General features: G+C 44.4%; 1 protein-coding gene across 6 annotated transcripts in view; it reads right to left on the bottom strand.

Moving 5' to 3' along the window:
• Window positions 1-8,025: 8,025 nt before the first annotated feature.
• The window catches only part of RBM20 (RNA binding motif protein 20), a 102,767-nt gene continuing 96,689 nt past the window's right edge, over window positions 8,026-14,103 (bottom strand). For all 6 annotated transcript variants that reach the window (XM_069020000.1, XM_069020002.1, XM_069020001.1 and 3 more), the window contains one exon: window positions 8,026-11,500. In XM_069020000.1, coding sequence (XP_068876101.1) covers window positions 11,390-11,500 — 111 coding nt within the window. In that variant the 3' untranslated portion in view covers window positions 8,026-11,389. The remainder of the gene's footprint in view (window positions 11,501-14,103) is intronic.

The raw sequence follows: 14,103 nt of genomic DNA, 5'->3' as shown, positions 1-14,103 counted from the left end.
AGTTCTGGGGTAAAAATAAGTAGCTCAGTGGTGGAGCAGAAGTAGATTAGTTGGTCTTTTTCCAATTTTTTTCTACCTTATAAATACAACTGTGCCAGTCACCTTTTGTGATAAACACTAACAAGATGTTTTACTTCATCGGGGCCAAGAGCCTCAGCCAAGGCCTTCTCCTGACCATTGAGGTCTAAATGTCTACGTGCTTCTCTTCACCCCATTTTACATCTGCTTTTTTCTCCACCTCTCCTCTCCCTCCTTCTGGCTTTCCTCCCAGAAAACAGGACACTGTCCCTAAGTCCCACCACTGGACTGAAGCCAGAGAAGTGTCAGCATACAAGGATTTGACATTTTCAGCTATGTTGCTGCAAGGCACAAAGGTTTGGCTTCCCACAGCCCAGCCTGCTGAGGCGGCCAAAGAGCATAACATCTCCTGATGTCCTGGCAGGTGTCTGAATGTGTATCCAGCCTCCTTGGCAGGCTTGGACCACCTGGTCTGGAGGGAACCAGTGCTGCTGCACCTTTACCATAGCCAGAGCTAATAGGAGAGCAGCAGCCTGGCTGCAGTGTTGATACAGGGAAAACCACCTCTGGTCCTCAGTAGTGCCCCCCTGGGTGCCAAGGTTGATTCGTCCCCTGTTGAGGAAGGTCCTCATGGTCTTCCCATATGTGTATGGCCAGTGGGCTGGAGGGCTCGTGCAGAAGATGGGGCTGCAGTGGCCGTGCTCAGCCCAGGGGCACCATACCTTGCCCTCCAGATCACAGGCTGCACTCACCCACCTCACCCCACACCATGCCAAGGCAAGCTGGACTGCAGCCTCAGGCACAAGAGATCCCACGACAGCCCCTCAGTCATGTGCACAGGGCTCCTGGGGAACGGAGCACAGCTTGGGAACAGTGGGTGCTGCTCCCAGCCAGGTGTCTCCAGGGCACTGCCCAGGCTGTGCTGCCACTCCAGGTGGGCTGAGTGCTTTCCCCCATCTCTGCCCACCCCAAGGAGCCGGCCTGGCACTCTCACTGCAGGGGAAGGTGGGGTGTGTCTTCTCTCTGGGGCATGAACCACAGAGTCAGCACTTTGGGGCTGGGTTCCCACCTCTGACGCCGACTTACTGTATGACCTAAGGCAAGTCACTTAGCTGCTTTCCTGCATTTCCTGACTCTGCTAAATGCCAGGGATAATAAGTAACTTTGTGTGAGTGCTACGAAGCTTTGAAATCTTTAGATGAAAAGGTGCTGTATAATTGCAAAGCATTTTTAATAATGCTAATCATTCACTTCACTCTGCATTGCCTGACAGTCTCAGGCTGCAGCAGCCTCCAGCAGGCAGCCAGGGAGCATCAAGCTTTGCTCAAGTGCAGCGTTTTCCTGAGTTTGTTTCTGTTTTGACCTCATGCTGGTCCAAACAGGAATCTGAGCTCAGCCCAGGACCTGACAGAAAGCTGCAAACTCAGAACAGCTCCTGGGCCTTGCAGGCAGGAGCTTTCTGGAAAGCAGGGGTATTTGGGGGAAGGGATTTAAACAGCTGTGTTGACAACACAGACAATAGGGATCTGATTCAGGCTGAGGGGGGCTACGTGAAAGGCTGCACGACACTGAAATTAAAGCAACAGTCAAGAGCAATGAGAGGGAAGAAAGGAGGATTACTTGGGTTGAAATGCTCCTGGTTTGGAAGCAGCCACAGCCACGTGTCCCAGGAGATGCCTGGCTGGCACCAGCCTCCTCTGCATCCCAGAGAGCCTTTATCCTTTTAAATGCACTCTGTCAGGGATGCAGAGGCTTCTGGGGCAGAGTGCTTGAGTGTGAACATTAATCCAGAGGATTACAGAGGCAGGGCTTTTGTGAAGCACTGCAGATAGAAAAAGATGAGGTTATCTTCTTTAGTTAGGCCTGCAGAGCTCATGTTTAACCACAGTATTATTTTTATTTGACTCACTAAAATGACAGTAGCTAGTGATACCTGCAGCTCATTGCAGTCCAGTACCTCCTCTTCCAAACAGAGGAGACTCTGTGCACTGCTGGCAACTCCTGTGATTTTATCACAACTTAGATGCTTTGGGGATTATATCCTAAAATCCCAGCTCCTTGAAACAAGGGAATTTTAACTTTCATTTATAAACAAAGTATGGCCCTAGCCCTCAAGGTTTTGTGGATGAAAGAATTGAAACCATTAAACTAGTGCAACCTAAAAGCTCAAAAAACCTGGGAGGTGAATAAAGAGATCCTAAAGTTTGTGGGCTAATAAAAAAAAAAGTCAGGAAAATAAATAGTTGGCAAACAACTTTGTCTTGGGAAATGGGGCAGTGCTTGGGCTGACTCCTGGCTTTTTGGGACTTGGGGTTGCCAATATGCCTTTGAACTTTGCAGCCATTCATAAATCGTTACATAACAACAGCAGCCACAATGCACTGGAGCTCTGGAAGTGCTGACATGAGGAAAGTGATGGGAAAAGGTTATTTTAGACATGTATGACAACTCACCTTGAAGCATTACCTGAAGCCTCAACAACCCATATCCCCTTGGAAAAGGAGTATCTTTCTGCTCTGGGAACTCATTTTGCACTGTAGCAAACCTTTTGTAGGTAAAGAGGAATTCAAAGGTTCCACAAGATCACAGAAGGGCACTGAAAGAGGTTGAAGGCATGGCTTGGTCCCATGCATTTTAGGAAAGTGATTCTTCTTTGTTTCAGTGGGTGGTCTTTGCTGAAAGCCTCCAGGACCAAATAAGAGAAAATGAGAGCTTCAAAACCCTCATAAGCTTCACTCTGCTTTATCCTGTCTACATCTTCAGGCTCATTCACAATGACAAGCAATGAAGACACCACAGTGGCTCTAGTTTGGGTACCAGCTGACCCACCCCAACTCCCTGCTCACACCTCGCTGCTCCTGCTGAGCCACATCCACTCAGACCACCTGCATGGTGCTTTCAGCAAACAGAATTTGCTTCCCACATTGCCTGGCTGACAAGAAGTGATTAATGAAAGTGATCTCATGCCATTCCTTGCTATGGTGTGAACATGCCCCAAGTGCAGAGAGATGGAGCAGCTCCTGGAAGGAATATACCCCAACAGTATTTCTGAGGGGTTTCTTCAGTTTTTTTCTCCTTTCACCAGGCTGGCAGAATGCAGTGCTTCCTCACACTGCTTGCATCTGCTGCTGTTTCAAACAGGTTTTTAACTTGCCTAAGTGCTCAAGTAGTTTTCAATTCAACCAGACTCCAACTGCTGGTTTTGAGATCAGACCCCATGGGAGGGGTTTGGGAAGAGATGTGCTGATGGCTGAACTACAGCAGCAGCTCGTGAATCAGCACCTGCCTCTGCAGGAAGAGAAAAGCAGAGGAGCATGTAACTCACAGCCTGTGAACATGCAGTCACAGGGATATCAGCCTGCTGGTGGGAAATACCCATGAACACAGTTGTACCCATTTATTTCAGACGTCTTGGATCTATTTCTTACACAGCCTGGCATCAGTCACACAAGGCACTGCCAGGTCTCTGTGCCCCTGTGGCAGCTGGGCTGCCTTCTATGCCTGGCACGGGAGGGGAATATCCAATGGCAAATCCCTACCCTGTCTCACTAAAATACCCCTTGTCTCCCTTCCTCAGGGGTCCCCCACCCCCGGGCTAATTTGTGAGTGAAAATGAAAGAGAAGGTTTCTGGGATCGTTTACAGCATCCTGGGTGACTTGCTGATATCTTGGAAGACTAACATCTAGCATATCCTGCCTGCCTGAGTTAATCTTTCCCAATTTGAATCAGGCACTGGAATTGCTCAGCTGGAGTGGTGCTGATCCCCATTAGCATCAGGACAGACCTGGGCTGCTCTTGCTGTTGGTCTCAGTGTTCTTTCTTCTCGCTCTGCTATTGAGCATACCTGTTTGAGGTCTACCTTTTTTCCAGAGATCCTGCATATGGTGGCAAGGGCATCTTGGGGAGCACCAGCACCAGTCCCTATGAATGTCTTGGTGCAGCCATGTCTAGGCAAGCTCATCACCACAGCTTCCACCTACAGACAGTGTTGTGGGAAGTAACAGTGAACAGGGTAGATAAGGAGGTTAGAAACTCAACTTGGGCACACCAAAACAACTTTACTTGTGATTGTAATGGTGAAGTACGTCCGATTGCCAGCTGCTCAATGCTAAAGTCCATGCAAGGCAGCTCGAGCCTTGCTCATGCACACACATGCACACACACACCCACCCTCCAATGTGCCCACGCCTTGGGAGCCAGGACCTCTACAATGCACTAATAGTACTGCTGTGAAACTGATTGTTACACCTCAGCAGTGACACAAACAGGCAAAATTTTCCTAGTTCTCCACCACAGGTGTGCAAAACACAGTGTGGCTACACCCCCTGAGCTCAAGGTGAAAGTTTGCTGCCAAGATCACGTTGCTATCTGCCGAAGATAAACCAGCTGCAATGCAAAAGCAGCCCAGCCAGAGAAGAAACCCACAAACAAAACAGGCTTCCTGTGTTCTCTATAGACAGCAAGACAGTGTTTAAGGAAGGTGGTACTAATATGCGTGTCCTCAAACAAGGCTCACGAACAAGGGGAGGACAGCTTTTAAACAAGAGCCTTTGTTTCTAAGGCACAGGGAAGAAATTAGGCTGAGAAAGCTGCCTCCTGACCCAGGGCTGTGCTGCTGATACTTACTGTGTTCCCTTGAGGAATAGTGTCCAAGAGTCTGCCTTGCAATTATTTAAACATTTAATAGGCTGAATTCAGCATGCCCTATGCAGCTTTCTCATTCACAAAAAGCTTTTGGAGGTGCCCACTCATTCAGATGATCCAGTTAATTAAAAATTGATGTATGCTCCTATTTCACTTTAAAGGAAGCTAGTTCAGGTAGCTGAGTGCTGCTCCTGACAGGCAGCCCTTTAACCAGAACAGGCCTGATGTGAACTGGGAGAGCTGCTGGCTTTGGGTATCTGATTAGAAATCTCACCCTGCAGATGGCTGATGCAACTGTGTGCAGATCAGCCCTAAGAAAACCATCTTCACAGTGTGGAAGATGGATTCTGGTGGCCCCACTTCTCCCTTGCCTGCTCCCATGCCCCCATGACACCCACCAGGGCTCTACTGACCCTCATGCTGGCAGTAAAAGGGGACAGGTAGGAAGGAATAAACGGAAACTACCTCTGCTTCTTTCACTTCTGCATCTGGGAAGTCAGGTTCCCATGGTGCCATGAATATGTCAGGTTAGTACAAGCCTATTCCATAAAGATTGGGGCCAGATTGCCAGGCTATAATGCACCATAACTCTGCTGAGGGCAAGGAAAGGGGAGGTGGGACATGGTAGGAGAGCTGGGAAGGATTCCTGACCACCAGGTCAGTAACACTGGCTCAGGCCCTGCAACGAGAATCACAGAATCACAGAGTGTTCTGAGTTGGAAGGGATCCACAAGGATCATCAAGTCCAGCTGCTGGACAACCACAAAATTCACACCATGTGCTGTCTAAATGCTTCTTGAACTCTTGGTGCTGTGACCACTTCCCTGGGGAGCCTGTTCCGGAGCCCAACCACCCTCTGGATGAAGAACCTTTTCCTAATATCCAGCCTGAACTTCCCCTGACACAAGTTCAGGGCATTGAAAGCTTTTGTGGGTATTTATTTTGTGTTTCACTGCTGCATTACCCAGTTGACTAAGATGTTTTGGGGAGAATCCCTGTCTCTAGTTGAGTCCCTCTCTTGTCCCCAACCAGGGGAACTTTCCCTCCACAAATACATACCACATGCTCCCATGGCCTCATTGCAGCACTGCATCAGGTGAGCGAAGCACATGAGGAGAGCTTGACCTATTGACACAGGTAAGTGGAGACTGGTAGAGTCGGATGTAGGAAAATAAGCCAAGGCAAACCTGTTCTCTGCTGCCACCTGCACAAACACGGCAGAGTCCCAGGGCGCTGAAAAAGCAGGAGGGGGGAGGCTGCTCCACACAGCGCCTGTCAGCCCAGCTGATGTGCCAGGGCAGTGTCCCCCAGCCAAGCTCCACAGCAGCCTGTCCCAAAGCAGGCAGCACCATCCCCAGCTCCCTGCACACCCCTGTCCTCCCTCCTGGTCAGCTTCCCACAGAAGGCTCCTGTTTCCCGTTTCAGAAGCCTTGACCTGGTTGGCTCTGTGGGGCAGAGTTTTACAGCCTGGCTGTCCAAGTGAGGTCAGTCACAGCCTTGTGTCAAAAGGCCAAGCTGGTGTTTTGTTCACCTGTGAATTTTCCAGACCTGAGTTCCCTTTTCCACCAAGAATATTAAGCATGACAAAACCTGGACTTGAAACATTGTGTTTGAACACCACAGTTTGGATTTTTTTTGTTTTGTTTTTCTGTTATGGATATATGATGTCATTTGCCTGATTTCTAGAGCGAGAGATTCATAGCTCCAATGAGATGGTATCACACGAACAAAGGTTTCAATACATCCAGGACAGAAGAACTGAAACTATTTGTGCTTAAAATACATGACATGTGTGCCTCACCTGCAAAACAGTTACTTAAAAGACACTGATTTAACAAGCTGCAGAATCAGAAAGCTGACTGCCAGCCTTTCTGCCCATTTTCCCAGCCATTCAGTGGGGCAGACAGGACCCATTTCCCTCCCAGAGAGGGGGGTGGGAGGTGTAGCTCATGCTTTGATAGTGCCCCATGCCCTGCATTGCACATGGACCACACATTGCCTTGTCTCAATTTTCCTCCCGATGTTTTCCACGGAATGAATTCATCAAATCTGGTGGTAAATTCCCCCCTCAGCTTTTGTCCTCATTGCATTCTTTAAATATTTAGTACAAGAATGTTTTTACGTCACCCTGGCCGAGGCTGAGTATTTCCTCCCAGGAGCTCCGCTTGGTGGCAGTGGTGGTGAGCCAGGGAGAAGGCCAGAGTGGGAAAGGTCCTTGTATAGCTGGGGTGGCACTGGGGAAGACACTGCTGGAAAGAAAAAAATCAGGAAAGGCAGAGGGAGGGCACAAGGGAAACAGAGCAATTGGGCAAACTTAAGAGACTTAGGTTGAGATGATGTGGAGAAAGTGCCTGGCTGGGGAAGATTTTATGTGGTGCTTTCAGAAGGCTGAGAAGACAACCTAGATGGAGACAGCAAAAAGCCATTGGGAACAGACAGCTTGCCCAGTTCATTTGAAAATAAAAAGAAAACGGGAAGTGAGGACATATCTAGAGGGACAGGAGTGGGTAATAACAATTAATAATAATTACAGAGTGAACTGCTGAGATGTGCTCACCACCAGCTGATGGCAATCACTCACAATCTGTACAGCGGGAGCTTCCTAGCAAGAACCATGAACCAAAACTTGTAGAAATTGTATTTAAAAAACAAACCTTTTGTCCCCCTGCTTCATTTTTACTCCTTAAACTATCTTTTATTCATTTTGATTTTTAATAGATCCCCTGGGAAGCTAGAAGCATGTTGTTTCTGGGACAATTGCCCACCAACGTATATGCTTTATAATTCTCTTTATTAAAGTCTTTCTTCTTAAGAAACACAAATTGAAACACTTTGCAATCAGTTACACAGATCAGTTAATACTGGTGACAGTTCCTACATAATTAAACAAGTACTAACAAATTTCAACTGTTTACAAACCAAAACTTAAATTAACAAGATTATATAAGCTCAATAAATAGTACATCTGGTCCAGTTCAAGTATAATTCAACTAATCACAGCCTTAATCCTTAGAGAGTACAAAAAACCCCTGAATATAACCAGCCTAACACTAATTTAGTGTTAAAGCCAATGTGAAACTTTGTCTGATCTAATGTGGAAAACGTTTAATTCTTTCATTTTTTTCTTCAAAGAAAGTAGGTTGCAGATTGCCATTAAAGACTATTTGAGATGAATACAGATTTCACAGAGATGAAAAACATAGTCCCTATTTTAAAAGTGCAATCTTTGGTTGAGATGTATTGAAATAGTTTTGATATATTAAGGAAGCTCCTTTTTAAATATCAATATTTGTTTGGCTAGACCTGAGCCTGCTTTGTGCTATATATATATATATATATATATATATATATATAAACAGCGTGGATTATAGTGATGATGAATTATGCCAACTAAAAAAATTCAAGATTTTAAATATAATAAACCAAGAGAAACAACACATTTTTACATAAGCTGAGGAAGGTAAAGGGCTGCCTACAGCAGAATTCTTCCTCAGCAGAATAGGTAGTAGAGAGAAGTTGAGTGCCTGTCAGCATTGCATAATGGCCTGTTGGAGAGGGAAAGAGATTATCTTGAGTTCTCAAAGTGCATCGAGCTGAAAAGTGATCATGGGCATCATTAGGAGCTACTTGAGACTTGGGATTGCTTTCAAGTGTTGAGCTTTAGGGGAGAAAAGGACCTCCTCAGAAGGGGAAGTGCCCATTTGGCTGTTCCCAGGATTTTGCAGATTGCTGTTTTGTCAGGGCAGGGCCCAAAGGGATGGGGTGTCCAAACCACCTCTACAAATGTCTGGCTCTGATCACGTCTGTGGGGTTGGGCTCTGCACCTGCATCACTCACCTGAGTCATCTCCCTCCAGAAGAGGAAACTGCACAAGGCAGAGATGCCATCTAGAGCCTCCTTTCTCAGTGGCAAGCAAGGGCCTGTAGCTGTGACCCAAACAAGATATCTGGAGCCAGGATATTTCCTGCTGAGCCTCGGTCAAGTCTCCAGCTCTGAGACTGAAACTTAAATGGCTGGGGGCTGAAGGATACCAAAACCCACTGTATCAAGAGGGGATTTTGCATTCCTAATGCAACTGTCCAGGAAAAAAAACGAGGTTAAATGCAACCTGTGAATAATGGGAGTGAACCTGGTTCAGAACCAGAGGAGGGGTAAAGTAGTTTGAATCATCTCCCATAAATCCAAAAATAAGCCCCTGGGTAAACACTCATTTTAATTATTCTTCTGCTGCCAGTCAAAATCTCATGGTTACCTGCTGCTTTCCCTGCCTGCCTGTATCCACCTGTTGTCTGCTTTCAGAAAGTGTGATTTAAAGCTCTTTGGCCTGGGAAAGTCTTTGTTGTGGATTTGTGCCTTGCCTATAATAAAGGCAGTGGACCTGTAGCTTCTGCTGCAATACAAATAAAGAGTAATAACTGTGATACTTTTCTCATTTGAGGTTACCTGGGGATAAAGTTGCTGGAGGCATATGACTTTGATATACAGTCAGCTATGTCTCACATCCAATTAAGCTTAACCACATGGTCTAACAAGCTCCCATTAGGCTGGTGAGAGACCCAGTTTGATAGCAGGGTTAGCTTCAAAGATTTGATGCTTGCATTTGTAGTGATTTCCTTCCCTTGCATTCAGTTTCTGCTGAAGGGCATGAAGGGAACTTCATATTCAGATGATACATCACCAGCTTGAGAGCTGCACTTTAGAAGACAATTGCACAATCTTTACTGCCATTTTCATCATCTTATAGCCTGCAATACAAGCTCTTGTCCTAATAGCCCTGTGCTCAAGTTTCACTGCAATGTGAAAAACAAACAGTCAAAGGAAAACCCAACCCTTGAAGGAAAAATACCTGGTTTGCAATATTGGTGTTTTTTTCCGTCTCCATAGGGGAAAAAAAACCCAACACCAACAAAAAAAAAAGCCACAAAACAAAACTAGCTGTTTTAATAACAGATGGACACAAGTCTTAACATACTTCAAGCCTGGACAAAGGTGGATTCAGGCTGTAATATTTTTCATTTCCCCTTGTGTTTTGGTAGGCTCTGTCTGAATCTGGGATGCAAAGAATCCCTCAACTTGCAGCAAGCAGGAATTCCAAATATGAAATCTGAACCTACCTCTGGTAAAAATGAGTGGAAAGCACAGGCCATGAAATGGAATAGGGCTTCAGGCACCTCTGAGACACTGCTTGGCTTCAGGGTACTTCAGCGAATGACCACAGCTGCTGGCACAATACATTATGGAACAAATACTTTGGTGGAAACAGTTTTGGCAATTTAGCCACTTTGCAATATTGTGCAACATCCCTGTCATTCTTAACGATAGCTAGAACCTTCTGGGAAACTATTTCCTCTGCACAACATCTAAACAGGACATCCAGTACCAGCAATTTTTACAGAACATACTGTGATGAATATTAGAGTCAGGCAAAGAATGGAAATGCCTGCAAATCCCCATCTGCCCAGATTGCACGAGACATTTTATAAACTCTGGGATCAATCCTGGCAATGGTTTGCATGCACATTCACTTTAGTACACAAAGCCCTATCAAAATGAACCAGAAACTTGTACAGTGCATTTCAGAGGGACTTTGCAAAATACTAAGGAACAACTGTGCAGAAACAATAGCTCATAATAATGCCAGAGCTGCTGGTGCATCCTGTGTTCTCTGTGCAGCACTCCATGAGCCATCAGTTGTTGTATTCACCTTAAAAAATTCAGGGAAATAAAATACAAAAACAAGATTAGAAGTCTGGCGTCATGCCATAAAAACCAGGAAAATTCAACATTGCCAAGCTGAGGAAAAGCAAGCTTTAAAGAAAACAAAAAGACCCCAAAAGCAAGGATCTTGAATAAAATGTCTGAAAGAGACATGGTCCAAACATGTGGCACTTTAAAAAGCCTCTCATGAGAGTTTCAAGTCTGTAAGACTCAAAGTTGGCACCCTCTAGAATTTTCAAAAAGAAGAGTTTCAAACCCAACGGTCCCTGGAGAACACCCTGGCCACACCATGGAAAATGCTGAAACCAGAGCAGGCTGGCTGTCAGCACGTGCGTTTGAACTGCCCTTGCCGTGCTGGCTTCAGGCTGTGAGGTCCCTGGGACAGACTGTGGCTCCCTCGGAATTCGCACAACACCGGCAGTGAACAGTCAGTGCTTGACAACACAAACATTTTGTCATTTCACCAAGCTCTAAGACATGGAGGTGGGTGCTGATGGGGTTTACATTATGCCATCTGCTGACTAGTTTTAGCACAATGGTTTTAGATATCCTATGCAAATCCTACTTCTCACTGGGGCAATGAGTGAAATGGCTGAAGATATTTTAAGCAACATTAAAGCCTATTTATAGTCACATCTCCTTTCCTTCCAGCGTCCACTGGAGGATGCTGAGTGCTTCTAAGTACTCCACCTGACCTGACGTGTTACATCAGAACTAAAACTTTAAGAATCCCTGAGAATTCTGATTTAATCTAGGAAACCACTCCCAGCACGCAGAGTGTGAGAAAGAATTGCTCCACTTCTAACAGATATGCCAGCATTGCTTCACCGTGGGAAACAGTTTCAGGCATTTTGGTTTTTAATGGCACTCTGGGCATAGATGCATGGAACATGCTCTTTATTTCCCCTCCTCTGTACAGTGCAAATTGACAGTTATATCATAGAAATTAAGAAAAAAAAAAAAAAAGTATCAGCATTCACTCATTACAGCTCTTCCAGTTCATCTACATCACAGTTTTTTCTTTGCAAAGTGAGGAACAATGCCAGTGTCATCCTGAGGCAGAGGGCTGCCTTCTTCCTTCACTTTCAGGCTTTCTTCTGCAAGCTGGGATAGATACTTCTGCAATCACATAAAAAAAATAAACCAAAGCATTGTTACCAAAACTGAAAATATTCAACGTGGGATTCTTTATGCCTGTTCAGAGCTCTATCTCTTCCAGCATCTCAAAAGGAAAGAAAGCACATAGAAGCCCCATTTTGGTGAAAACTCAAGCCAGAAAACATGGCTGTGTCAGGCAAACTACCTGAATACATGCAGAGCCTCAGAAGTTCAGTGGTTTACTGTTTGCCACAGGGGGAACTGGTGACAGAAGCAGGAGGACTCTACTCCCCATCAGTCTGTGTAACTAGACCTCACCTTTTCTCTACTCCCCTGTGCTATCAGGCAGGAACTAACTCCACTGAGTCAACTGAATTCTGCTAGGAAAGTACTGGTGTGTTAAACATAGACATGATTTCAGAGTCATGATTTAAAGTTTATATATTACATTTTCAGCATGCCTAGTTCAGAGAGACACCTTTTGTACAAGAACATTTTGTTTTAAGGGAATAGTCACTCTCAGTAATAATTAATACAATTTAGCAGTTTGGCTAGAGTATTTACATTTACTGTGTTTCTCTAAGATAAAGCCTCTTGCTGCTTTAGGTACTCAGTGAGATTTAAAAGAACAGACATGGCCAGTGAGGCTTTCAGTCTTTTGGCAGTGTTCTTAGTTGGCAGAGCTGCACACAAAATGGATGAATGGTGACCCACGGGTGTGGCTGTGAAAATAGTGCTCAAACTATTTATTCAAGGTCAGCAGACATAGCAATGGATGGAAAGAAGCTTCTTCAGCAGCAGCTAGTGCAGACACATGGGACATTTACACATAATAACGTAGAGGTATTCCTATTAATGACTTACACAGCTCACATACATCCCACTCAAAAATAACTGACCTGCACATTGTTAGTATCATAAAACTCCTTTTCTAGCTATTTGCTCATTCTGATTTATTTTGAAAAGACCCTTTCACATCACCGCAAAATTTCATCTACTTGCAGGATTTCCCCAGAATACAGTTTACTTTTTGGTATCCATGGGGAAGAGATTAAATGATAAATGGATATAAAAATACTAAGAGCTGTGTTAGAATTGCCACATTCTCTCACGTAAATACAAGTTTTGAATATAAGAGGTTCATCTGAAAGGGACTCAGCAATGGCAATGAATGGACATACCCGTGACAAAGTGACAACTGCACCCTTGTTACTCTGAATAGAGAGATTTGGCTGTGGAAATTACACAACTCTCAGTCTTGATCTCTGGGTGCAAAATTCCATGTGGCAAAAAGCCAGAGTAAATGTTACAGTAGTACACAGAGATACAGGGTCCATAAAGGCTGGGAGACATGTTCCGTACACCATGGACTGCAATAAATCACTAACATTTGTCCCTGGATCAGATAACCCAGGCTTTTGGGGCTTTTAATGAGCACCAACCAAAATAAGACTCAGTTTTATCTACTACCTTTAGTTGATATTGTCAGCTATCATGAGTATCACAAACACCATTTTGAAGTTTGCAGATTCAGATTAGTTTATAGCAAAATGGCCGTCAAGCAAAAGATGTGTGGTTTTTTAAATTTAAATACAAGTTTTGACAAATACTGCATAAAGCCAGTGGAAAACAAGATGAAATACTGCACTGAATTTCCAAGGCAGCTTTCACCAGATGAATGGTGAGAGCTTTCTGTGGTAGTGGAGGAAGGGTTGGCAAAAATAGTGGATTTTTTTGGACTTGGGAATTGCAGTGGATCTGTAAATACAAATATCACCTGGGAAAATAACTTGTTATGAGGACGAGAATTAAAAATGACAGAAAGTCTGCAAGGCTGACAAAGAAACAGTTGATTTTTTTATCAGTGATTGATGTTATTCAAGGGGCATCATACTTAGATGAAGTTGACTATTTTACTTCAAGACAAGGCTTTTGGAAGAAAATTGGCAAACAAATTGTTTAGTTTTGCATTCAAATCCAAACACTGAACACACGAACATCTATTTTGGATGTGGCTCAAGGAGGTCACATGAGAGACAACAAGTAGCAAATCAGCTATAAAAGACTTAAAGCCATGACACAATTTGGGACACTGCTGTTGTCACTAGATGATGGCATTTGGCATTCAGGCAGAGAACAGGAACACAGCTTGCAGCAGCACTCCCGTAGCTCCACTATAGTCAGAATCCCTAGTTCCTTTATTGGTGGATACACTCGTTAACTTGCATCATCACAGAAGACTTATATTTCTTGCAGAATGCATAAATGAGCATTATGGTGACTAAAAGTGTTCTAGCAACACAGAACAATGATTTGAAATTTGCTAAGTTTCCATTTGAGCAGGCAAAAGTTGGATGAGACATTTACTTCCTGTATTTAGTAAGATAAGAGGTATGGCTCGACAGAACAGCCTGTTTTTATTACTGCATTTGACAGATTTAATTTTAACAGCTTTTATAGTCTTTGTTCTTTTATCTCGATCCAGTGTTAGATATCTACCACAGTACTCATGGGAAATCTCTTAAGAGAGAGAAAAAGAGATTATTTCATACTAAGTTTTAGTTGGGCCTTTTTTCTTATGACTTTAACAAAATAACTTAGAAAATGAGGTAAAAATATAACTG

Source organism: Aphelocoma coerulescens, chromosome 6 (genome assembly GCF_041296385.1).
Source record: "Aphelocoma coerulescens isolate FSJ_1873_10779 chromosome 6, UR_Acoe_1.0, whole genome shotgun sequence".
Taxonomy (NCBI): Eukaryota; Metazoa; Chordata; class Aves; order Passeriformes; family Corvidae; genus Aphelocoma; species Aphelocoma coerulescens.
Note: the sequence above shows the minus strand (reverse complement) of the source record. Positions and strands in the feature narration are given on the sequence as shown.